The following is a 27,379-nucleotide window of genomic DNA, read 5'->3' as shown; positions in this document are numbered from 1 at the left end:
AGTGAGCAACAGAGAGAGAAAAAAATACTAGATGCACAGATAAAGAAGAACAGAGAGGTTTAGTAGGAGAGAGAGAGAGGCAGAGCGAGCGAGAGCTATTAGGACCATGTCCTTATATACTCTTTTATGTATTTGTGTTATCACAAGGTTTAAACTAGCTGTATGTTTGGCTCCTGGCAGTTTAAGGAATGCTTCTTGAGAGAGCCAATAGCTCCTCCATGTTTCTGCTTCCCTGCATGTGTCCCTCCTCAGTGTGTTGACAAGGGTGACACCAGCCCTCTCTGCCTACTCAGACTGGCATACAGTCAACTGGCCCTTGCACTGTCAGTGTACTGGGTACTGTTTAGCTGGGTACAGTAAGCCTACTGCTACATCAAGTCCAGAGTCTGTAGCTTTCTGAAAAACTCTTATTGCTTCAAAGTGATTATTACATCTGTGACGGGAATACCACAACCTTGGGTAAATGTTCTCGGCCTACAACAAGTACTTCTACACCAAGCCATTATATCACAACTGCAAGAGTCATGCATCTTTACACAACATTTTGGAACACATTATTTTTTATTTACATCCACTATGTGCGTTGGTACATGATACATGCCTTGACACCGCTGCTGTTGTTGATATAAGTCCATCAGGAAGAGCATTGGAAGCAAAGGAAATACGTTTATAGTTAATTTTCTCTCCGTTTTTTGAAGCGTACAAAAAAGCTTTGAAGAACAGGTTTTCCATCCAGAGCAGCTGTCTGCGTCTGCAGTTTGTCGTAGTGAGCGGCAGGCAGACCATCAGGCAGACCATCAGGCAGACCATCAGGCAGACCATCCAGCCTGTGAGCTGATACTGTGGTATGCAACTGTCCCAACCTCAGAGTTATGCATCCAAGTCCTGAAAGCCCCCTTTTCTAAAGAAAATAAGTGTTCATAGTTGTCAGGCTAGGGGAGAAATGGATTATGATTCCTGATAAAGACGTTATTATGATAATCTATATTCAATAGTATATATTTTTTAATTCATTGTATGAAAATAGAATGATTCATGACGCCTTTTATGCACTCTAAGACTGCAGTTTTGCTGCTTCAGTATTTTACAATAGGATTCACAAAGCAACCAGAACAACAGGTAACAAAATATAATATTCACAAAATATCAATAAATTAATTATGTTTTCTACAATATGGTCAGGGTATGTACTGTATGTTCACCCTCTGTATGCATATCCATGTTATACAATTTTACATAAATAAATTAATCAATAAATAGGCTTTCACATTATCAAGCAGCAGAGAACTGTATTACATTTGTATTACAAGAACACAGAACAACAAGAGAGGACCCCAAACAGGACTCCTTAAGACTCTCAGAGGAGGGGAGGAGAGACATGAGGTGCCACCTTCTCCCCTCATCCTCTCAGCCTGTCCATGATAACAGGCCAAATGCAGGTAAATATTTTCCTTAAATGTGAAGGATGGCAGGGCCAGGGGGTGAGTGATGGGGGGAGGTAGAGTTGAAGGGACAGAGACAGAGTTTTCAGGGTGGTGATGGTGGGGGCACATGGGGCTACATGTAGGTCAGTGAGTTATGCTACACTAGAAAAAAAGGTGCTATCTAGAACCTAAAAGGGTTCTTCGGCTGTCCCCATAGGAGAACCCTTTGAATAACCTTTTTTGGTTCCAGGTAGAACCCTTTTGGGTTCCATGTAAAACCCTTTCCATAGAAGGTTCTACATGGAACCCAAAAGGGTTCTACCTGGAACCAAAAAGGGTTCTCCTATGGGGACAGCCGAAGAACCCTTTTGGAACCCATTTTTCTAATAGTGTAGTAGAGTCTGTTTCTATTAACGTTAGTAGAAGAAAAATAGGACAGCACTCCGGTGAATAAACTTAAATGAACATATTTTTATTGCATCACAAACATTTGTTGTCGTGACACTGATTGCCATTGCCTCCTATGCACGCTGAAGAAAGACTCATACCCAAACAGTGTGGCAATAAAAATATGTTCATTTAAATGTATTCACTGGAGTGCTGTCCTATTGTTTTGTTCTTTGGATTATATACATACAATGATTCAACACCCGGTCTAAGTTTATATGAGGTTGAGTCGAGCACGCTGTTTATCTTTTCATGTTTCTATTAGTAACCATGGAATCTTGACAGGCCCACTACCCCCCTAGTCGTGAGTGGCAGAGCACATGTTTCTCAGCGCCAACACCTCCCTATCGGCGCAGAGGAGTGGGAGAGAGTGGCTCGCATGGCATGTGACTGACTCTCTGAGGACAATGTGGGAAAGTAGGTGAGGGTCCGGTGAGGGAGATAACCCAGTCCACCCTAACCTCTGACCTCAGCCCACTGTCCTAAGTGCCAGGGGGAGGTGGTGGGGGTGAGGATGAGGGCAGGCCCCTAGCAGAAGTCCAGTCCAGTCAGGTTTGTGTTTCCCCTTGGGAGGCCTGTTGCTATTACTGTTAGAGAGACAGGCTAAATGAAGTGTGGATTAGTGTTAGCGTCCAGGGAGGGGGAGAACAGAGATAAGTGGAGAGGAAGACATAAGTTGGAAGATCAGTGTCAGAGGAGGAGAGCTAACGCTCCCCCTGTCAGGTCCCACCAGCTAGGCTAACGCTCCCCCTGTCAGGTCCCACCAGCTAGGCTAACGCTCCCCCTGTCAGGTCCCACCAGCTAGGCTAACGCTCCCCCTGTCAGGTCCCACCAGCTAGGCTAACGCTCCACCTGTCAGGTCCCACCAGCTAGGCCTACTGGACAGGACTGTATGCCTGGGTGCTGTGTGGCTAAAATCCTTAGAGAGAACTAAGGACAGTTTATTTATGAAGGTCCATCCTTTTTTCCTCAGCATCCAACTGCTTCTCTTACAGAATGATGAATTGGTTTCATAGACGTTGTACTATACAAAATAACATATACATTTTCCTGAAATACAAAATATACATTTACAATGTACAAAGTGTAGGAGTTTAGATGACTCATAGTCAAGGCTCCTGTCAAGGCTCACCTAAACTATTCTCTTCTTTTTTGTTTCTCTTCTCAACTGTTTCCAATGGTGATACCAGATACAATTCAGAGTCTGTGGATTCTAATGCCTCCATTTTGTTCTTAGTTTTTGCTTTGTTCCAACCACACCCTGTAATTTCTCTTCACCACTGTCTCTCTCCATGTCCATATGACTAGCAGGGTATGTGGACTAGCTATCTGCAGCCACACTCTGCCACCACCATGCCCTCAAACTTATACTTGTACGTGACCACTCCTGTGTCATCCAGGTAAAGCAGGGAGATAGGATCCAGCTTGGTGGGCACACAGCAGGCCCGCACCACCCTCTGCGGGCTCTTCATGCTCACCAGCGTCTGGACAATGGCGTGCTTGGTGGGCGTCACGTGTTTTGTCAGTGGGTACGTGCAGACGCCGCTGCACTCGAAGGCCTCGTACCCGGCCGGCGCTAGGATCCAGCTGTCCCAGCCGATGTCTTCAAACTCCACATAGAGGGACTGTTTCTTGCACTGATTGCCCTTGGCGTTGCGGCGGATCCTAGAGGCTGTGTCATAGATCAGGTTAGAGCGCATCTGGATCAGGGCCTCTTCATCCTGCTCCTCCTCATCTCCCTCCTTTTCCTGGCCCTCCGCCCGGCTCAGCTCCCCCCATAGCCCATTCAGCCCCAGCCCCAGGTCACCCTGAAGCACCGCCTCTGAAGTCTCGTGTCCAATCATCTCGTTCAGCTCCTGCTTGTCATCACGGTGATCACCGCTCTGGTCATTGGAGAAGACGATCATCAGGGGTTTGTGTTTGTCCTCTGGGCTGGTGTCTATCTCCATGTCTCCTCTGAATGTCCTCCTCCCCTCTTCCTCTCCTTCTCCCTCGCCCTCTGCCAGTGCCTGCCCTCCTTTCCCCTCAGAGGCCAGGCTTGCTACGTGCACCTCCAGCCTGTGGGTGGTGCCGTACTCTGATTTGCGCCAGCTTTGGACAGCAGCGGTCAGGTCAAAGGCCTCCCAGCCGCTATCAGTACCATAGACCTGCCGTGATGCCAGCTCCACTAACTGCTCCCTTCCTCCACCTCCTCCTCCTTTCTCAGTGTCCTCCCCTGTTCTGTTGTCCTCCCCTGTTCCATCCTGCTGCTCTAGCTCGTAGATGGTCACCTTGCGGTCGACCCCAGCATAGAGGTTGCGGTCGGTCTGGACCAGGGTGTAGAGACGCAGCTGTGCGGCGGTGATGCGCTCATGGTGGGGGAAGGATACGTTGAAGAGCAGAGGGTGTCGTCTCACCCCTCCACTACCCAAACTGCAGGGAGGCGAGTCTGGGGGAGAGGAATACACAGAGACAAAGGCTGTTAATCAGTAGTTCTCCTTGTTGATGATTTGAATAGACCACCATTGTACTACACTTCATGCAGAATTGGAAGTACAGCAAGAGCCAAGATTTTGTCCAACACACTTCCGTGAGGCAATTGTAGCTTTACTGTAACATCCCATTAAACATTGAACTAGAACAAGTTGAATTAATATGTAATTGTATTAAAAAAATAAAAAATTATGAGAAATTCACTTTGAAATATTTGTTATATTCTCAACCAAATAATTAAAAAACACTTTAATTTACACAGTGCAGACTCTCAAATATTGAAGTTGCTCCAGTATTTGTAAGATAAATAATGTATTACAAATCTGTTTGAAATTTTTTTAATTATGCTTCATTGCTTTTTCACTATGCATGCATGTGTTGACCTTCTACAGGTCAATTTTGATACATAATACATTTTTGATGAACAGTTCTGATAATAATACTTTAATTATAAAGGGATAAAAGGCTTACAGCACATTAATTATTTTTTTTCTCCAAATGAAAGCAAAGAACACCATCTGGCATAATTTGAACTCAGTACAGGATACGGATACCGAGTACAGTACAGCGGTTCTCTACCTTCGTTCTTGAAGCTGCGGATGATGTTGGCGGTGGGCATGGCAGTGCGGTCATTGGCGAAGCGGTTGTACAGCTCCATCATGTACTCAGGAGGCTCCACGCGGGCACTGCCAGGTGGCTGGGCAGGAGGGCCCAGGCCAGACAGGTTGAAGGTCCGGAGAAACTGGCCTCTCAGATTCACAAGCAGGGTCTGCATGTCCACATCACTGTCCTGCTCCAACAGAGATGGGTCTATGACTCCCCCGTGGCTGTCCCCCAGCCCGGGAGCAGGGTGATGCCTCTCTGGGGCCAGGGAGATGGGGCTGCCCTGCCCAGACAGGGGCCACAGCAGGAGCAGCAAGGAGAGCAGGGGGAAGGGGATCCGGGTGATAAAGGTAGCCTCCAACCTGGAGAGCCCAGTATCCGCCATGGAGAGGAGTGGTACTGTTGTTGTGTCCACAGGGACTATCCAAAGTTGTTTGCGATTGAACAAAATTAGATCTATCACAGTGTTAATCCAATGGTCCACTGGAGGTTGGATTCAGCTTAATGAAGGGTAAGAAACAGAAACCGTGTTTTCCTCTTGCTGATCCGGTTGGTTGTCGGTTCTCTGGTGACTTAAAAGGTGCTGTTGAACCTTGGAGTTGATCAGTGTGGAGGTCTGTGTTCTGTCGCTCTCTCTGTGTGTTCCTCTCTCTGTGTGTGGCTTGGAACCCAGATTAACTGCTTTTATTCCAGATCTTACGCCTTTATCGTCATGCACACCTTTTGATGTTGTTTTCCAAAGAGTTGGAGTTCTGGCAAGAGGGTGGCTTTGCGGTGTCCAACGGAGGCATCTCTTTAGTTTTTTCTCCCAGTTTATCCCTCTGTTCTTTCTTTCTTTCTCTCTCTCTTTCTTTCTCTCTCTCACTTTCGCTCTCTCTCTCTCTCTCTCTCTCTCTCTCTCTCTCTCTCTCCCTCTCTCTCTCTCTCTCGCTCTCTCTCTCCCGCTTTCTTTCTGTCCCTTATCTATGATATGGTAAGCTCTGCATTTCTCGTGTGTGAGTGTGTGTGTGTGTGTGTGTGTTATCTCACCACTTCCTTAATGACAATTTTGTAAACATTGTCCTGTAGCCTCTTCCTCGTGAAAGCAATATTTTGTTGGGGTCCGAAAATCAGGCTGGGATGATCTTGCTCATGTGTTTATTTGTTTTGTAAATGGTGGAGCTGCAGACACAGGACTTTGCTCCACTGACCATTTCTTGTTGACAAATCCGTAAAGGGTCTGTTGATGTTGATGAATGCGACAGGATATGTTGGTTGGACAGTACCTTCCCAAATGAAATTGAAATGTAATGAGGTGTGAGATGTAATTGGTACGGATTAGAGATTTGTTGGACTTCTGCAGGTCAGCACACAACAAACAGATTGAGATCAGCTGATGAGAAAAGCACACCGCAGAATCCTGCATTTCTTTTGCATTTTATGACAGAAGTTGTATTATTTCATAAATCAGTTGTAATACTTTTTTAAAAAGCATTTCTTTTAGTTGGAGAAAAAGTATAATGAGAGAAGAATAAATTGAAGAGTTTATTTCCAAAACGCTAACAGTATATCCACCAATTTTTCACGTGTGTTTTTTCATCAGAAATGATTGCTAATGGGTACCTTCGTGTGTGTAAAATATTACTGTTCTCAGATTTCTTATTCATAGATTTCAGATGATTGTAGACCTACACAAGGCTGGAATGGGCTACAAGACCATCGGCAAGCAGCTTGGTGAGAAGGTGACAACAGTTGGTACGATTATTCGCAAATGGAAGAAACACAAAAGAACTGTCAATCTCCCTCGGCCTGGGGCTCCATGCAAGATCTCACCTCGTGGAGTTGCAATGATCATGAGAACGGTGAGGAATCAGCCCAGAACTACACGGGAGGATCTTGTCAATGATCTCAAGGCAGCTGGGACCATAGTCACCAAGAAAACAATTGGTAACACACTACGCCGTGAAGGACTGAAATCCTGCAGCGCCCGCAAGGTCCCCCTGCTCAAGAAACCACATATACATGCCCGTCTGAAGTTTGCCAATGAACATCTGAATGATTCAGAGGAGAACTGGGTGAAAGTGTTGTGGTCAGATGAGACCAAAATGGAGGTCTTTGGCATCAACTCAACTCGCCATGTTTGGAGGAGGAGGAATGCTGCCTAAGACCCCAAGAACACCATCCCCCCCGTCAAACATGGAGGTGGAAACATTATGCTTTGGGAGTGTTTTTCTGCTAAGGGGACAGGACAACTTCACCGCATCAAAGGGACGATGGACGGGGCCATGTACCGTCAAATCTTGGGTGAGAACCTCCTTCCCTCAGCCAGGGCATTGAAAATGGGTCGTGGATGAGTATTCCAGCATGACAATGACCCAAAACACACGGTCAAGGCAACAAAGGAGTGGCTCAAGAAGAAGCACATTAAGGTCCTGGAGTGGCCTAGCCAGTCTCCAGACCTTAATCCCATAGAAAATCTGTGGAGGGAGCTGAAGGTTCGAGTTGCCAAACGTCATCCTCGAAACCTTAATGACTTGGAGAAGATCTGCAAAGAGGAGTGGGACAAAATCCCTCCTGAGATGTGTGCAAACCTGGTGGCCAACTACAAGAAACATCTGACCTCTGTGATTGCCAACAAGGGTTTTGCCACCAAGTACTAAGTCATGTTTTGCAGAGGGGTCAAATACTTATTTCCCTCATTAAAATGCAAATCAATTTATAACATTTTTGACATGTGTTTTTCTGGATTATTTTGTTGTTATTCTGCCTCTCACTGTTCAAATAAACCTACCATTAAAATTATAGACTGATCATTTCTTTGTCAGTGGGCAAACGTACAAAATTCCCTCACTGTTTAGCTATAACGGAATGTTCATATCCTGTATATTTGACTGTGATATGTGATTGTCTCACCTAGATATCTTAAGATGAATGAACTTACTGTAAGTCGTTCTGGATAAGAGCATCTGCTAAATGACTAAAATGGCAAATGTAAATGTTTTACATACAGAGCTCATATTACTGTATTGAATTATAAAACATCTAACATAATAATATTGAAGTCACAAATGTATCATTTGTATATTTCTTTATAAACATTTTAGTTATTTGTTACATTTGACTGTGTAACTTATTTCTCTGAGAGTGAGGCAGATATACACTGAGTGTACAAAACATTAAGAACACCTGCTCTTTCCATGACATACAGTGCATTCGGAAAGTATTCAGACCCCTTGACTTTTTCCACATTTTGTTATGTTACAGCCTTATTCTAAAATGGATTAAATTGATTTTGTTCTCACCCAACTACACACAATACCCCAGAATGACAAAGCAAAAACAGGTTTTTAGACATTTTCGCAAAAACTGAAATATCACATTTACATAAGTATTCAGACCCTTTACTCAGTACTTTGTTGAAGCACCTTTGGCAGTGATTACAGCCTCGAGTCTTCTTGGGTATGACGCTACAAGCTTGGCACACCTATATTTGGGGAGCTTCTCCCATTCTTCTCTGCAGATCCTCTCAAGCTCTGTCAGGTTGGATGGAGAGCGTCGCTGCACCGCTATTTTCAGGTCTCTCCAGAGATGTTAGATTGGGTTCAAGTCCGGGCTCTGGCTGGGCCACTCAAGGACATTCAGAGACTTGTCCCAAAGCCACTCCTGCATTGTCATGTCTGTGTGCTTAGGGTCATTGTCCTGTTGGAAGGGGAACCTTCACCCCAGGCTGAGGTTCTGAGCACTCTGGAGCAAGTTTTCATCAAGGATCTCTCTGTAATTTGCTCCGTTTATCTTTCCCTCGATCCTGACTAGTCTCCCAGTCCCTGCCGCTGAAAAACATCCCCACAGCATGATGCTGCCACCCCCATGCTTCACAGTAGGGATGGTGCCAGGTTTCCTCCAGGCGTGACGCTTGGCATTCAGGCCAAAGAGTTCAATCTTGGTTTCATCAGACTAGAGAATCTTGTTTCTCATGGTCTGGGAGTCTTTAGGTGCCTTTTGGCAAACTCCAAGTGGGCTGTCATGTGCCTTTTGCTGAGGAGTGGCTTCCGTCTGGCCACTCTACCATAAAGGCCTGATTGGTGGATTGCTGCAGAGATGGTTGTCCTTCTGGAAGGTTCCCCCATCTCCACAGAGGAACTCTGGAGCTCTGTCAGAGTGACCATCGGGTTCTTGGTCACCTCCCTGACCAAGGCCCTTCTCCCCCAATTGCTCAGTTTTGCAGGGAGGCCAGCTCTAGGAAGAGTCTTGGTGATTCCATACTTCTTCCATTTAAGAATGATGGAGGCCACTGTGTTCTTGGGGACCTTCAATGCTGCAGAAATGTTTTAGTACCCTTCCCCAGATCTGTATCTCGACATAATCCTATCTCGGAGCTCTACAGACAATTCCTTCGACCTCATGGCTTGGTTTTTGCTCTGACATGCATTGTCAACTGTGGGATCTTATATAGACAGGTGTGTGCCTTCCAAATCATGTCCAATCAATTGAATTTACCACAGGTGGACTCCAAGTTATAGAAACATCTCAAGGATGATCAATGGAAACAGGATGCACCTGATCTCAATGTCGAGTCTCATAGCAAAGGGTCTGAATACTTATGTAAATAAGGTATTTCAGTTTTTTTTTTGAAATACATTTGCAAAAATTTATAAAAACCTGTTTTTGCTTTGTCATTATGGGGTATTGTGTGTAGATTGATGAGGGAAAAAATCGATTTAATCAATTTTAGAATGAGGCCGTAACGTAACAAAATGTGGAAAAAGTCAAGGGGTCTGAATACTTTCCGAAGGCACTGTAGTCTGACCAGGTGAATCCAGGTGAAAGCTATGATCCCTTATTTATGTCACCTGTTAAATCCATTTCAATCAGTGTAGATGAAGGGGAGGAGACAGGTTAAAGAAGGATTTTTAAGCCTTGAGACAATTGAGACATGGATTGTGTATGTGTGCCATTCAGAGGGTGAATGGGCAAGACAAAATATTTAAGTGCCTTTGAACGGGGTATGGTAGTAGGTGCCAGGTGCACCTGTTTAAGTGTGTCCAGAACTGCAACGCTGCTGGGGTTTTCACGCTCAATAGTTTCCCGTGTGTATCAGGAATGGTCCACCACCCAAAGGACATCCAGCCAACTTGAAACAACTGTGGGAAGCATTGGAGTCAACATGGGCCAGCATCCCTGCAGAATGCTTTCGACACCTTGTAAAGTGCATGCCCTGATGAATTGAGGCTGTTCTGAGGGCAAAAGGGGGTGCAACTCAATATTAGGAAGGTGTTCCTAATGTTTTGTACACTCAGTGTAGAGCATTTTGCAAAGAAACATGATTATTTGAAATGAAACCATCAAGTGATAGTTTTGAAACAAATGCATGTCTGTAATTGAACAACCCCATACCATGATTAGATAGTGAAAAAACACACCAATCTCGTTCATAATTCCTTTAAACAATAACAGCTAATTTACCAACATTTCAGAAAATTGATATATTGCGTTTTGAAATAAAACTTTTCAGTTGTTTCCTCGTCTGTTGTGGAAACGGAGTAGACTACACAACACAACACAACCTTCCCATAATCCACTCATTACCCAATTGAGTTTAGAAGTTTGCAACACTTAATGTAAATACGCTTCATTTTTTAGTAGGCAAACACTTTGCAGACGTCACATGAGTGTTGGAAATTGGTTATCTCTGTCTGGATGTCTGATTAAGAGGCCTCACTGCCTATTAAATGCACAGCAGTCAGAACATACAATTACCAGTGTGCCCTGTGCTGTTCCCTCACACGTCCCTCAATTCAGTGGTTCCGAGGTCCTGAGTTTAGCTTTAGTCCAGATTCCACAGCCCAGAATGGAGTTCAGGAGAGAAAGGGCTTTGCATGGCCAGACTCCATGCTTTGTAAGGGCGGACTGGTCTCCATGCATTCCACTGTGATTGGGGAGACAGCATGGAGTCAAAGGTCACACTAGAACTGCAACCTGGATGACTCAAATTAGAACACTTCCCCACTGACCAGTGACCAGAGGAGTACTCTACACTGTGTGCCCACTGTATCTACCTCTCAATCAATCAATCAATCAATCAAATCAATCAAATGTATTTAGAAAGCCCTTTTTACCTCCTCTCTCTCTCCGTCGATGACTGATTCCAAACACCGTGATTCCAAACACTCAATACCTCATCATAACACTTGGTCATCTCAGATTTGCCTTTAAAGCTTGACTGTGAGATAAATGTATGCTACCATTAGCTCCAGATCCTAAATTCAGACGTATCATTTAACTACATTTTCAAAATCTGTATGGATGCTACTGCTTGGTTCAACCACAATTCAGGGGTCCTCATTCCTGAGCTTCTGACTATGACCTGCAAAAATACACTGTTGATAGTGAGGAGGAGAGAACATGGGATGGAACAGGCTTTTCCTTCCCCTGTTACTCATCCTCCAGGGTGACAGTTGACAGAGGTGCTGTTATCTCCCCTGCTGTCCCATTTATTATTATTATTATTATTTATTTAGCAGACGCTCTTATCCAGAGCGACTTACAGGAGCAATTAGGGTTAAGTGCAGTCCCTTCTCCCTTCCATCTTCCGCCATTGCTGAAGAATGCTTGATAACGCCCCTGCCCCACTCTCTCTCTCACTATCGTGACCTTTCTCACAAATACACACACACGTACAAACGTGCGCCCACACACACGAATGAACAAACAAACATGCACACACACACGCACATATGCACACACTTCCCAGCAGCTATTTCTCCCCTGGCCTTACATACACGTTATCAAAACTGACACACTATCTTTCCTCTATCCCCATCAGTGTGAGTGACGACATTCTCTTTGACCCTCATTCATTCCTTCTGTCTCTCTCACTCTAGCACTCACTCTATCGCAAATGATTATTATAATAACACTTATTTTTTATTTTTTATTTTTTGTTTTTTGTTATTATTATTTTTTTCTTGGGGGTAGATCAGCTTAATATTGCAGATAGATTGTAACTTCCATCAATGTAATTGTCTGCATCACTTCCAATCCCCCATGTTTATATATATATATATATATATATATATATATTCGGAGAGTACGACCCTGCCTTACACAAGAAGCGGCACAGGTCCTAATCCAGGCACTTGTCATCTCCCGTCTGGACTACTGCAACTCGCTGTTGGCTGGCCTCCCTGCCTGTGCCATTAAACCCCTACAACTCATCCAGAATGCCGCAGCCCGTCTGGTGTTCAACCTTCCCAAGTTCTCTCACGTCACCCCCCTCCTCCGCACACTCCACTGGCTTCCAGTTGAAGCTCGCATCCGCTACAAGACCATGGTGCTTGCCTATGGAGCAGTGAGGGGAACGGCACCTCTGTACCTTCAGGCTCTGATCAGTCCCTACACCCAAACGAGGGCATTGCGTTCATCCACCCTCTGGCCTGCTGGCTCCCTTCCTCTGCGGAAGCATAGCTCCCGCTCAGCCCAGTCAAAACTGTTCGCTGCTCTGGCACCCCAATGGTGGAACAAGCTCCCTCACGACGCCAGGACAGCGGAGTCACTCACCACCTTCCGGAGACATTTGAAACCCCACCTCTTTAAGGAATACCTGGGATAGGATAAAGTAATCCTTCTAACCCCCCCAAATTGTAAAGTGGTTATCCCACTGGCTATAGGGGTGAACGTACCAATTTGTGAGTCGCTCTGGCTAAGAGCGTCTGCTAAATGACGCTAATGTGCCCTTGAGCAAGGCACTTGACCCTAATTGCTCCTGTAAGTCGCTCTGGTTAAGAGCGTCTGCTAAATGACTAAAATGTAAAATGTAAAATATATATATATATATATATATATATATATATATATATATATATATACAGTGGGGAGAACAAGTATTTGATACACTGCCGATTTTGCAGGTTTTCCTACTTACAAAGCATGTAGAGGTCTGTACTTTTTTATCATAGGTACACTTCAACTGTGAGAGACGGAATCTAAAACAAAAATCCAGAAAATCACATTGTATGATTTTTATGTAATTAATTTGCATTTTATTGCATGACATAAGTATTTGATACATCAGAAAAGCAGAACTTAATATTTGGTACAGAAACCTTTGTTTGCAATTACAGAGACCATACATTCCCTGTAGGTCTTGACCAGGTTTGCACACACTGCAGCAGGGATTTTGGCCCACTCCTCCATACAGACCTTCTCCAGATCCTTCAGGTTTCGGGGCTGTCACTGGGCAATACGGACTTTCAGCTCCCTCCAAAGATTTTCTATTGGGTTCAGGTCTGGAGACTGGCTAGGCCACTCCAGGACCTTGAGATGCTTCTTACGAAGCCACTCCTTAGTTGCCCTGGCTGTGTGTTTCGGGTCGTTGTCATGCTGGAAGACCCAGCCACGACCCATCTTCAATGCTCTTACTGAGGGAAGGAGGTTGTTGGCCAAGATCTCGCGATACATGGCCCCATCCATCCTCCCCTCAATACGGTGCAGTCGTCCTGTCCCCTTTGCATAAAAGCATCCCCAAAGAATGATGTTTCCACCTCCATGCTTCACGGTTGGGATGGTGTTCTTGGGGTTGTACTCATCCTTCTTCTTCCTCCAAACACGGCGAGTGGAGTTTAGACCAAAAAGCTTTATTTTTGTCTCATCAGACCACATGACCTTCTCCCATTCCTCCTCTGGATCATCCAGATGGTCATTGGCAAACTTCAGACGGGCCTGGACATGCGCTGGCTTGAGCAGGGGGACCTTGCGTGCGCTGCAGGATTTTAATCCATGACGGCGTAGTGTGTTACTAATGTTTTTCTTTGAGACTGTGGTCCCAGCTCTCTTCAGGTCATTGACCAGGTCCTGCCGTGTAGTTCTGGGCTGATCCCTCACCTTCCTAATGATCATTGATGCCCCACGAGGTGAGATCTTGCATGGAGCCCCAGACCGAGGGTGAATGACCGTCATCTTGAACTTCTTTCATTTTCTAATAATTGCGCCAACAGTTGTTGCCTTCTCACCAAGCTGCTTGCCTATTGTCCTGTAGCCCATCCCAGCCTTGTGCAGGTCTACAATTTTATCCCTGATGTCCTTACACAGCTCTCTAGTCTTGGCCATTGTTAAGTTGCGTCAATTCAAATCTGGTATAGGAACAAAAAGAGGTCAATACACGTCTTCTAAAATAGACTAGTATTTTAATTAATGCAAATACTTGAATTGGTAAATATGATGTTCGTATATACGGGCCCACTGAAAAACCACGCAGGGCAGTCAGAGAACTGAGCCATTATTATAAGTTCTTCTTTAAATACTCTGACAGAGATAGTTCCTGCTCCAAGAAGGCCTATCAGAGTAGAGTCTGAGCGTGGTTTAGACTTACTCAGCCTATCGTTGGCGCACAGGCTGGTCCCAGCCCCTTGGCGCTTCACTGTTGCCAGGCATTAGTTGTTATCTCCAGAACTTGTCTCGAGTCAGCAACCCCAGACACAGTTTGTCCTTGAGCGGTTTAACAAAGAGGCAGTGTGTGTGTATGTGAATCACAAGTCTGTCTCGGCCTACCCCCTAATGGTTCCTCACATTAATCACAGCTTGTTATGTTAAACAATCTGTATCAGTACAGCACAAACCTATTATGTTTAATCATTAATGTATTCTTTCTAAGCTAGGCATCACATCTAGTTATAAGAAAATAGACCCCCACAATCCCACTTTTCACACCCGCTGGGTGTGAACCCAAAATAAGACATTTCAGGGAAATGTAGGATTCCCCCTTTTGACACCCACTAGGGTGTCACTCATTAAAATACAATACAAACAAAAAGAATCACACTTTTATTAATAGGCAATAATGATAATAAAAAGGCCTTCAGTCCTTCCATCTACACCTAACTTGTACTAGCTTGGCTACCAGCCACCCAGGAACTTCAAACCTTCACATAAGGAAAGACAAACATTCACAATGGTTAACTTGATTAAAGCATAAAACATAAACGGGGAAGTAAACTTTGGCCCCCTTTAGACACCCTCTAGGGTGTCACTCCACCACCTCACCAATAGTAAACCAAGGGTCATCCTTTGTCAACTTCATCTCAGTGTCTGCATCTCCTTCTTGAGCCCCTAGGAGGGGCATCATACCAGCCGTATGCACGACATCTGTAACAGACTTTCTCAGACAAGGAATTACACAGGCAGCACAGCACATTAATATTAGAAACACAACTACTAGGGTCAGAAATCCAGTAACCACCAATGATGTGAACTTACCAAACCACTCCCCCAACCAGGAGAACAGTCCGGTTTCCTCCACTCCAGCCATGCTCTTCATTTCAGCTGATAGTTTATCTAAACCAACTAGGGCTTTAGAGATACTCCCGTCAGGACTGGTATTGTTAGGGATAAACGTACAACAATGGCTTACCATTCTATAGACACCACCCCTTTCTGCCTGATAGTCATAAGAGTGAGATGATCAAAGATCCCTTCTGTTGCATCCCTAGTCTAGCCAATAAATCGTTGTTGGTCGTAACAGATATAATTAATCCAATCCACAATTTTGGCTGTCACCCACCAAAAGAACGTGGTAGTAAACCCTTCCCCTAATTGTTTCATAGCTCGGTATCCATCCGATACCCCCCTTGGTATCCCAATCGCATCCATCTAAATAGGGCTATTCTCCTTCTTGTTAAAACTCCTCCTACATCTGTTTAATCCTTGGTTCCTGGTGACTAATTCTAACTAGCTGAACCAGTAGAACCAGGGCGCACGTATCTAGCCACCCTTTTGGAATTCTCTGCCTTATACTGCCTTTACTGGCACACGCCCACCACACATTGGTTACAGGGGCTGTAAGGTTTAGAATTCTCTCCTGTGCTTCCGAACTTAAGTCTGTCACATTACTACTATCTCCAATTGATAATTGGTGATATCTTTGTTTCTCTTTACCCCCCATCTGGATGTTCAGTCCCCCTCAGTCTCATATCCCCATCCCCAAGTGTTTTTAAACAATTGAGTCTAGGAACAATCCGCCGTGGGGGCCGAACACGAATATAATAGGATTTTATAATCCCAAGCTGCTTATTGACATGTACCCCACCCGTTGGCTACGTCCCTAACCCTTATTTTGAATCTGACAGTCTGCCCTTCTCTGACTCCCATTTTGTAGGCCACTCGTCCTTGACGGTCAGTATGTCGGGTCGCTTCTCTTCTCTTTTACTTCTTAACAATGGTAAGGGCATAGCACAATTGGTGGTGGATCTTGACATATCAAGACCATTGCCGAGACTATGATGCAACTCAAGTTATCCATATTCCCAAAAACCGCCAACCCTCTCCTGTCCTCAGTCTTTCTGCTTGGTACTACCCCATACTCACACCCTGAGAACACACTACAGTGATGATAGTTCGGGGTAGGAGATCTTTGTTAACAGAGGTGATCCCCAGACCCTATTGGTTCAGTTCTTCTCTCTAACTATGCATGTGTTCAGTGGTGCTTGCATGTGTTCTTACCTTTTTGCAGTGGGCAACGTGGACCCAGGTTGCTCTTTCTGCTATTCTAATGGCAAAGGCAGTGACCAATATAACCTGATAGGGCCCTTCCCAACAGGCCTGCTTCCAGTTTTTCTTCTTTAGGGACTGGATGCTCACCAGTCACCTGGTTAGATAGAGTGGGTCACCTTCTCCTTTAGTTCACCTGTTGGGCACAAAACCTCTGACATACGGGTGTGGTTAATAAACTATCTTCACACGTGTTCAGCTCTCAATTTCTATTTCTGACTGCATTCTCTTTCTAGACTTTATCTAAAAAATATATTGGTAATTTATCATCCAATTGCCATCCCTTATTTTTACCCCCTAATTTTAACATAACAACCTTTTATAACCATCATACTAGGTGTGTTGCTTTTTATTTGAAAATCCCAATTTGAAAAACAACAACCACAAATAGCCAGGCCCCACTTAATTTGGTAGCTCACTTTTATGACCTAAATACTGCCTAACTTCACTACTGCTCCCCCTAGCCCTGGGCAACATACCAATGAGATAAGCTAATCTCTTTCTCCTGGTTATACATTTTGTTAAACCCCAGTCCTAACCCATCAATAATTGTTTGTATCAATCTAATTCCTCATAACTAATCCATAAAACCACTCAAAATTCCTCGAGTATACAATGATTATTTAATTGAATACCCTAAATCTGCTACATGTGATCTCATCTCAAATGATCCATTATCAATTATTTGATCAACCCCCTTCTATTGTTCCTGTCCCCCCTGTAAATGTCATATTTCATTTTTTTGCCAATACAATCACGGTTACATCAAATGTTCCCTCCTTTGGCCATTTAGTTACTATCTTTCTGGTCCTTTTTCTCATTTGTTAGAGATATTACCAATATCTTCACTATTTTCTGGGAACCTTCTCTTCATGATTGCTACTGGTGATCCTGCCATCTCTACTTCTGGTGTGGTCTAATGTATATATTAGGGTGTAAGGTAAATGATTTCTGTTGTCTTTTTCAGCTAAACGTTTTATATCCCTCAGTTAATGGTATTTTCTCCCTAATATATCTTCATACTCTTCTTCTTTCCCTAAATGAGATTTAATCCCTTGCCTTTCCTCTACTATCCTTCTATCATTACTGGATCAATGATAATAACTGTAATAACTATTAATAATAATTGTAACAACTATTTCACATTAAATTGTGCCTTTTTCTAATAATGTTATAATTGTAGCCTATTGCATTACTTTAGTTTAAAATATAAGTTTGTTTATTTAACAAATCTAGAACCCACTATAGGTTGGTGCTATTCCCACAGCATAATAGCTGAAGCTACTTGCATCCCCTGGTCCCCGTAACGAAAACAAATTATCGTTCTAGAATTCACCAACTATTTGCATACACCACTGGTGTTAAGCAACCTATCGAATAAAGTAATAACAATTAGAATTTATTAAAGCACTGCCTTCCAGTCAAGTATTTAGACCTCTACTTGAAATCTTACAGCTCAATCTAACTCGCTGGACTGTCTCTATATTTATTTTTATTTTTTTTTCGCTAACCAGAGCCATAAATTATTCTCCTTTGTCCTCAACTCAGTTGTCACAGCTCTATCGCCATTTCAGTTCGCTATTCAATTTCTTTAACTGTTCTCTCTGATTAGGCCCTAATTAATAAAACAAATACTTGCTATCGTTGATAAGCATACATTTAATGATATTCCTATCATTTGAACTATCTCTCACCCCTTCCCTTGCTCCTTCCTACACAACGGGGGAGGCGCGGGGACCTTGTAACTGTCACGCTCTGGCTCCGGGACTGTGTAGTTTGAGCCAGGGTGTATTCATTTGGTTGTGTTGGGTATAGGGTGTGTTCATTTGGTTGTGTTTGGTTTTGGTTGTAGTGTCTTGTCTCGTCATGTGACTCCCAATCGGAGGTAACGAGTGTCAGCTGTCGGCTCGTTATCTCTGATTGGGAGCCATATTTAAACTGTCAGTGTTCACCTTAGGGTTGTGGGTTTTTGTTCCATGTTTCAGTCTGTGTACTGAGGACTTCACTATCCGTCATTGTTTATTGTTTTCTCGTTCGTGCACTTTAACTTTAATAAAGTCATGTTCGCTACAAACGCTGCGCTTTGGTCCACTCCTTCCGTAGACGGCCTTGACAGTAACATATTTTCATAGACCTTTCTAGAATACTTCTACTTAAGCTATCTAATTCAACCTTTCACATTTCTCAATCCACGTAGTAATCTAGGTCTATAGCCCCAATGCGAAAGCTTTACCCACTGTCCCTACCTGGGTTCGAACCAGGGACCCTCTACATACATTGCCAGTCACCCCACACATTCCGCGATCCTTTCAAAGTATATACTTCCAGTTCATAGAGCAAGTGACGTCACCAAATGAAAACCGCACTAGCTCTCACCTCATTCAGCAACACAAAAATTATCTCTCCCTTCACCCATTCCCTATTGAATAAGTGAGTCTTTCTACAGTGGGAAAAAAAGTATTTAGTCAGCCACCAATTGTGCAAGTTCTCCCACTTAAAAAGATGAGAGAGACCTGTAATTTTCATCATAGGTACACGTCAACTATGACAGACAAATTGAGAAATTTTTTTCCAGAAAATCACATTGTAGGATTTTTTATGAATTTATTTGCAAATTATGGTGGAAAATAAGTATTTGGTCACCTACAAACAAGCAAGATTTCTGGCTCTCACAGACCTGTAACTTCTTCTTTAAGAGGCTCCTCTGTCCTCCACTCGTTACCTATATCAATGGCACCTGTTTGAACTTGTTATCAGTATAAAAGACACCTGTCCACAACCTCAAACAGTCACACTCCAAACTCCACTATGGCCAAGACCAAAGAGCTGGCAAAGGACACCAGAAACAAAATTGTAGACCTGCACCAGGCTGGGAAGACTGAATCTGCAATAGGTAAGCAGCTTGGTTGGAAGAAATCAACTGTGGGAGCAATTATTAGGAAATGGAAGACATACAAGACCACTGATAATCTCCCTCGATCTGGGGCTCCACGCAAGATCTCACCCCGTGGGGTCAAAATGATCACAAGAACGGTGAGCAAAAATCCCAGAACCACACGGGGGGACCTAGTGAATGACCTGCAGAGAGCTGGGACCAAAGTAACAAAGCCTACCATCAGTAACACACTACGCCGCCAGGGACTCAAATCCTGCAGTGCCAGACGTGTCCCCCTGCTTAAGCCAGTACATGTCCAGGCCCGTCTGAAGTTTGCTAGAGTGCATTTGGATGATCCAGAAGAGGATTGGGAGAATGTCATATGGTCAGATGAAACAAAAATATAACTTTTTGGTAAAAACTCAACTCGTCGTGTTTGGAGGACAAAGAATGCTGAGTTGCATCCAAAGAACACCATACCTACTGTGAAGCATGGGGGTGGAAACATCATGCTTTGGGGCTGTTTTTCTGCAAAGGAACCAGGACGACTGATCCGTGTAAAGGAAAGAATGAATGGGGCCATGTATTGTGACATTTTGAGTGAAAACCTCCTTCCATCAGCAAGGGCATTGGAGATTAAACGTGGCTGGGTCTTTCAGCATGACAATGATCCCAAACACACCGCCCGGGCAACGAAGGAGTGGCTTCGTAAGAAGCATTTCAAGGTCCTGGAGTGGCCTAGCCAGTCTCCAGATCTCAACCCCATAGAAAATCTTTGGAGGGAGTTGAAAGTCCGTGTTGCCCAGCGACAGCCCCAAAACATCACTGCTCTAGAGGAATGGGCCAAAATACCAGCAACAGTGTGTGAAAACTTTGTGAAGACTTACAGAAAACGTTTGACCTGTGTCATTGCCAACAAAGGGTATATAACAAAGTATTGAGAAACTTTTGTTATTGACCAAATACTTATTTTCCACCATAATTTGAAAATAAATTCATTAAAAATCCTACAATGTTGTCACGATCGTTCATGAACGGGACGGACCAAGGCGCAGCGTGATATGCAAACATGTTTATTAAATGAATAAACACAACGACAAAACAATAAACTAACGATACGTGACGTCCTAAGGTACACACCGGTGGAGCGGACTGCTCAGGCTCCGGACTGGAGCAGCTGACCGGAGCTGGGTCAGGCACCGGTGGAGCGGACTGCTCTGGCTCCGGAGTGGAGCCGCTGACCGGAGCTGGACTAAACCCCAGTGAAGCGGATTGCTCTGGGTCCGGAGTGGAGCAGCTGACCGGAGCTGAACTGGGCACCGGTGGAGCGGACTGCTCAAGCTCCGGACTGGAGCAGCTGACCGGAGCTGGGTCAGGCACCGGTGGAGCGGACTGCTCTGGCTCCGGAGTGGAGCCGCTGACCGGAGCTGGACTGAACCCCAGTGAAGCGGATTGCTCTGGCTCCGGAGTGGAGCAGCTGACCGGAGCTGAACTGGGCACCGGTGGAGTGGACTGCTCTGGCTCCGGAGTAGAGCAGCTGACCGGTGCCAGACCAGGCACCGGTCAGCTGCCAGTGGCGACGCGCACCACTGGCTTGGTGCGAGGGACAAGAACAGGCCGGGCCAGGCTGGCGACGCGCACCACTGGCTTGGTGCGAGGGGCAGGAACAGGCCGGGCCGGGCTGGCGACGCGCACCACTGGCTTGGTGCGAGGGGCAGGAACAGGCCGGGCCGGGCTGGCGACGCGCACCACTGGCTTAGTGCGGGGAGCAGGAACGGGCCGGACCAGACTGGCGACACGCACCACTTGCTTGGTGCGAGGAGCGGGAACAGGCCGGGGCGGGCTGGCGACGTGCACCACTGGCTTGGTGCGAGGGGCAGGAACGGGCCGGGCCGTACTGGGAACACGCACCACTGACTTAGTGCGGGGAGCAGGAACGGGCCAGACCGGACTGGCGACACGCACCACTTGCTTGGTGCGAGGAGCGGGACTGGGTTCCTTCTGCTGCCTAACCAGCTCCTCTCGCCGTGCCTCTACACCTTCCTTCTGCTCCCTCTGAACCAATGGCCCACGTAATCTGGTGGCCTCCTCTCCTAACCAGCAGATCCGCCCTGTCGCGGCCTCCTGCTGCCTCGTCGTCCACACCGTGTGCCCCCCCCAAATTTTTTGGGGGGATTGCCTCTCCACCCTGATCAGGGCCTCCCTCTTTCTTGCCAGATCCTCTCTCATCTCCTGCCAAGTCCATCCTCTCTGCTCCTCCTCAGCACACTGCTTGGTCCAGGTCTGGTGGGATCTTCTGTCACGATCGTTCATGAACGGGACGGACCAAGGCGCAGCGTGATATGCCAACATGTTTATTAAACGAATAAACACAACGACAAAACAATAAACTAACGATACGTGACGTCCTAAGGTACACACAACAAACCTCACACGGAACAAGATCCCACAACCCACTAGTGCCAATAGGCTGCCTAAGTATGGTCCCCAATCAGAGACAACGAGCGACCGCTGCCTCTGATTGGGAACCACACCGGCCAACATAGATCTAGACATACTAGATCTCAACATAGAAAATACAACATAGAAAAACACAACAAGGAAAATACACACCCTGACTCAACATATAAGCGTCCTCTGAGTCAGGGCGTGACAAATGTGATTTTCTGGATTTTTTTTCCTCATTTTGTCTGTCATAGTTGACGTGTACCTATGATGAAAATTACAGGCCTCTCTCATCTTTTTAAGTGGGAGAACTTGCACAATTGGTGGCTGACTAAATACTTTTTTTCCCCACTGTATTTAACCCCAACCACGCTACAAATCTTCCATTCAACATCAACAAACCAAATACTCAGTAGTATCCGGTCACCACCCATACCAGCTGCCGAATTCACTCATACACACAGACCCCACCCCATGCCACCGAAATGCCCAACAAAACATAATAGTTCAATGGAACCTCCTATTGGCTCTCCACTGTTTATACATTACTTCCATAACCACACCAGTCATGGTCCGATCACCCATCAAACCCCATCACATGATCAAACAACGGCACAACCTTAAACTCATATGGGGTGGCAGGTAGCCCAGTAACCAAGAGCACCGTGCCAGCAACCGAGAGGTCGCCGGTTCCAATCCCCGAGCCGACCAGGTGAAAAATCTGCCGATGTGCCCCCGAACAAGGCACCCAACCCCAATTGCTCCTGCAAATCGCTCTGGACAAGAGCGTCTGCTAAATGACCGCAAATGTAAATATTCTCTACTTTCTCACCCATGATGTACGTCTACGTTCGGGTGAGCAGGTTCATACGTCAATATTCTTTCCGCTTCTCCACTGGTAGTCATGTTTTTCGTTTTAATTTGTAATATTCGTCCGTTATTTAATTATTTAAAGTGTGTCTATCTATTTATTCAAATCAAATTATTCCCACCTAATTAGTTAAAGTCGGTGCATATTTATATTTCAACGATAAACCAAATTATTTCAGTCTAATTATTTAACCAGTATTTTTGCAGGGTCAAACATCAAACGTTAAATTAATGTGGCGTCAAACATAAAACATTTATATTTGGGAACTTAATCACATCAAGCCAATATCATGTTGTGTTGAACATCCAACGTTAAGTTGAATAATATCAAATTTCAACTTAATTTCTTCTTTAAAACCAGTATTATGTTATTTCAAACACCAACGTTACAGTTTAATTATATCAGTTCAATACATTTCAATTTAGTTATATTGACTATTCATTATTTTTACCTCTATTTTCAATCTCAACCTCGCCTACTATCCTCCTCCCTATCTAAAAAATACTCCGCTGAACCTAGCCGTACCCTCGTAGTTACGGACCTTGCCAGTCGCCAGTATTTATCTAAAATTTCCCGAACCTAGCCGTACCCTCGTAGTTACGGACCTTGCCGGTGTAATTCTTCGAACCTAGCCGTACCCTCGTAGTTACGGACCTTGCCGATAGCAATTACTAATTCAATTATTCCCTGTATCTTCGAACCTAGCCGTACCCTCGTAGTTACGGACCTTGCCGATAGATTTCAGTATTTTCCCCGAACCTAGCCGTACCCTCGTAGTTACGGACCTTGCCAGTTGAACAATACTCTATGGTACCATGGTTTAACATCACATTCACCACAGGTTTGCATGTCACAATATGGTGCTTATCTACTCATAATAATTTGTATAATAATTCATAATTTAGTTCACTTACATCAAACAGGTGTTTCACAAAATTAATTTGGATAAAGCCAATGTGCAGAACTTTAGTTATATAACAATAGGTGTCTGCTTACCTGTTTTTAGTTGTCCGGACTCTTTGTGAAACACACCGTCCAACGACAGCGATGTCCAATGGGCCGGACGATATCCAGCGAAGTCCCTCTACCAGATGTATTACAGACTACAAAGGGAAGCACAGCCGCGAGCTGCCCAGTGACACAAGCCTACCAGACGAGCTAAACCACTTCTATGCTCGCTTCGAGGCAAGCAACACTGAAGCATGCATGAGAGCACCAGCTGTTCCGGACGACTATGTGATCACGCTCTCCGTAGCCGATGTGAGTAAGACTTTTAAGCAGGTCAACATTCACAAGGCCGCAGGGCCAGACGGATTACCAGGATGTGTACTCCGAGCATGTGCTAACCAACTGGCAAGTGTCTTCACTGACATTTTCAACATGTCCCTGACTGAGTCTGTAATACCAACATGTTTCAAGCAGACCACCATAGTCCCCGTGCCCAAGAACTCTAAGATAACCTGCCTAAATGACTACCGACCCGTAGCACTGACGTCTGTAGCCATGAAGTGCTTTGAAAGACTGGTCTTGGCTCACATCAACAGCATAATCCCAGAAACCCTAGACCCACTCCAATTTGCATACCGCCCCAACAGATCCACAGATGATGCAATCTCTATCGCACTCCACACTGCCCTTTCCCACCTGGACAAGAGGAACACCTACGTGAGAATGCTATTCATTGACTACAGCTCAGCATTCAACACCATAGTGCCCTCTAAGCTCATCACTAAGCTAAGGATCCTGGGACTAAACACCTCCCTCTGCAACTGGATCCTGGACTTCCTGGACGGGCCGCCCCCAGGTGGTAAGGGTAGGTAACAACACATCTGCCACACTGATCCTCAACACGGGGGCCCCTCAGGGGTGCGTGCTCAGTCCCCCTCCTGTACTCTCTGTTCACCCATGACTGCATGGCCAGGCACGACTCCAACACCATCATTAAGTTTGCCGACGACACAACAGTGGTAGGCCTGATCACCGACAACGATGAGACAGCCTATAGGGAGGAGGTCAGAGATCTGGCCGTGTGGTGCCAGGACAACAACCTCTCCCTCAACGTGACCAAGACAAAGGAGATGATTGTGGACTACATGAAAAAAAAGAGGACTGAGCACGCCCCCATTCTCATCGACGGGGCTGTAGTGGAACAGGTTGAGAGCTTCAAGTTCCTTGGTGTCCACATCACCAACGAACTATCATGGTCCAAACACACCAAGACAGTCGTGAAGAGGGCACGACAAAGCCTATTCCCCCTCAGGAGACTAAAAAGATTTGGCATGGGTCCTCAGATCCTCAAAAAAATTCTACAGCTGCACCATCGAGAGCATCCTGACTGGTTGCATCACCGCCTGGTATGGCAACTGCTTGGCCTCTGACCGCAAGGCACTACAGAGGGTAGTGCGTACGGCCCAGTACATCACTGGGGCAAAGCTCCCTGCCATCCAGGACCTCTATACCAGGCGGTGTCAGAGGAAGGCCCTCAAAATTGTCAAAGACTCCAGCCACCCTAGTCATAGACTGTTCTCTCTGCTACCGCACGGCAAGCGGTACCGGAGTGCCAAGTCTAGGTCCAAAAGACTTCTCAACAGCTTCTACCCCCAAGCCATAAGACTCCTGAACAGCTAATCATGGCTACCCGGACTATTTGCACTGCCCCCCACCCCATCCTTTTTACGCTGCTGCTACTCTGTTAAGTATTTATGCATAGTCACTTTAACTCTACCCACATGTACATATTACCTCAACTACCTCAACTAGCCGGTGCCCCCCGCACATTGACTATGCAACGGTACCCCCCTGTATATATAGCCTCCCTACTGTCACTTTATTTTACTGTATATATAGCCTCCCTACTGTCACTTTATTTTACTTCTGCTCTTTTTTTCTCAACACTTTTTTGTTGTTGTTTTATTCTTACTTTTTTGTTTAAAATAAATGCACTGTTGGTTAAGGGCTGTAAGTAAGCATTTCACTGTAATGTCTGCACCTGTTGTATTCGGCGCATGTGACCAATAAAATTTGATTTGATTTGATTTGATTTGAGATCACGTCGGCGGTCACCAATTGTTAAGTTGCATCGATTCAAATCTGGTATAGGAACAAAAAGAGGTCAATACACGTCTTCTAAAATAGACTATATTTTAATTAATGCAAATACTTGAATTGGTAAATATGATGTTCGTATATACGGGCCCACTGAAAAACCACGCAGGGCAGTCAGAGAACTGAGCCATTGTCATAAGTTCTTCTTTAAATACTCTGACAGAGATAGTTCCTGCTCCAAGCAGGCCTATCAGAGTAGAGTCTGAGCGTGGTTTAGACTTACTCAGCCTATCGTTGGCGCACAGGCTGGTCCAATCCCCTTGGCGCTTCACTATTGCCAGGCATTAGTTGTTATCTCCACAACTTGTCTCGAGTCAGCAACCCCAGACACAGTTTGTCCTTGAGCGGTTTAACAAAGAGGCAGTGTGTGTGTATGTGAATCACAAATCTGTCTCGGCCTACCCCCTAATGGTTCCTCACATTAATCACAGCTTGTTATGTTAAACAATCTGTATCAGTACAGCACAAACCTATTATGTTTTATCATTAATGTATTCTTTCTAAGCTAGGCATCACATCTAGTTATAAGAAAATAGATCCCCACACCACTGTGGAGAGGTTGGAGTCTGTTTGATTGAGTGTGTGGACAGGTGTATTTTATACAGGTAACGAGTTCAAACAGGTCCAGTTAATACAGGTAATGAGTGGAGAACAGGAGGGCTTCTTAAAGAAAAACTAACAGGTCTGTGAGAGCCGGAATTCTTACTGGTTGTTAGGTGATCAAATACTTATGTCATGCAATAAAATGCAAATTAATTACTTAAAAATCATACAATGTGATTTTCTGGATTTCTGTTTTAGATTCCGTCTCTCACAGTTGAAGTGTACCTATGATAAAAATTACAGACCTCTACATGCGTTGTAAGTAGGAAAACCTGCAAAATCGGCAGTGTATCAAATACTTGTTCTCCCCACTGTATGTTATGTCGGAAAAAGTCAGTTATAAATTCCTTTGTCCTAGTTAAAAATAAATTATCATCCAATAGGCTTTCATTAAATTTCCAATATCCTCGCCCACGTGGAAATTCAGTAAGAGTAATGTATATGCCAATTATATGATGGTCCGACCGCATTCTGTCCCCTATCAACACTTTTTAAACTTTTGGTGCCAACGAGAATGAGATAAGAAAGAAGTCAAGACGACTAGCTTGATTGAGTCTCCGCCATGTATATCTCACTTGGTCAGGATATTTAAGCCTCCATATATCTACTAGTTCTAATGTATCCATGACATTCACGATTTCCTTAAGAGCATGTGGGTGATTGTTTGTGGTGTGATTTCCTTTACGGTCCATTGAGCTATTTAAAACAGTATTATAATCCCCCACCATAATAATATTGTCTTGAATTGCTTACAGGGTTGATAATTTATTATATATATTGTCAAAGAAGTGTGGATCATCATTATTTGGTCCGTAAATGTTAATGAGCCATATCTGTTTATTGTCCAATAACATATTTAAAATAATCCATCTACCTTGTGTATCTATTTTGACAATTTGCACATTCGGATTGAAATTACTATTAATTAATATCATCACCCCTTTTGAATTTCTTTGCCCATGGGAGAAGTATATCCCCCCCCCCCCCTCCCCATTCCTTTTTCCACGCAACTAT

The 27,379-nt window shown here is 44.7% G+C and overlaps 1 protein-coding gene across 1 annotated transcript; it reads right to left on the bottom strand.

Annotated features, from left to right (window-relative positions):
* Positions 1 to 2,178: 2,178 nt before the first annotated feature.
* On the bottom strand, positions 2,179 to 5,764 carry LOC121587264 (bone morphogenetic protein 10-like). The gene is made up of 2 exons (XM_041904174.1): positions 4,923 to 5,764; positions 2,179 to 4,299 (listed from the first exon to the last, which is right to left on the bottom strand). The coding sequence occupies exons 1-2, from the start codon at positions 5,329 to 5,331 to the stop codon at positions 3,197 to 3,199; spliced, it is 1,512 nt and encodes a 503-aa protein (XP_041760108.1). The 5' UTR covers positions 5,332 to 5,764; the 3' UTR covers positions 2,179 to 3,196.
* Positions 5,765 to 27,379: the final 21,615 nt, after the last annotated feature.

This window comes from Coregonus clupeaformis, chromosome 18, assembly GCF_020615455.1.
Source record: "Coregonus clupeaformis isolate EN_2021a chromosome 18, ASM2061545v1, whole genome shotgun sequence".
Taxonomy (NCBI): Eukaryota; Metazoa; Chordata; class Actinopteri; order Salmoniformes; family Salmonidae; genus Coregonus; species Coregonus clupeaformis.
This window is presented reverse-complemented; position numbering and strand designations above follow the sequence as displayed.

Bases quoted from the DNA above. Each gene is read 5' to 3' on its own strand.
- LOC121587264 (XM_041904174.1), bottom strand. From the start codon at position 5,331: ATGGCGGATACTGGGCTCTCCAGGTTGGAGGCTACCTTTATCACCCGG. The intron at 4,300-4,922 runs GTAGAGAACCGC...CCTCTCCCCCAG, and splicing joins CCGCAGCTTCAAGAACGAAG to ACTCGCCTCCCTGCAGTTTG.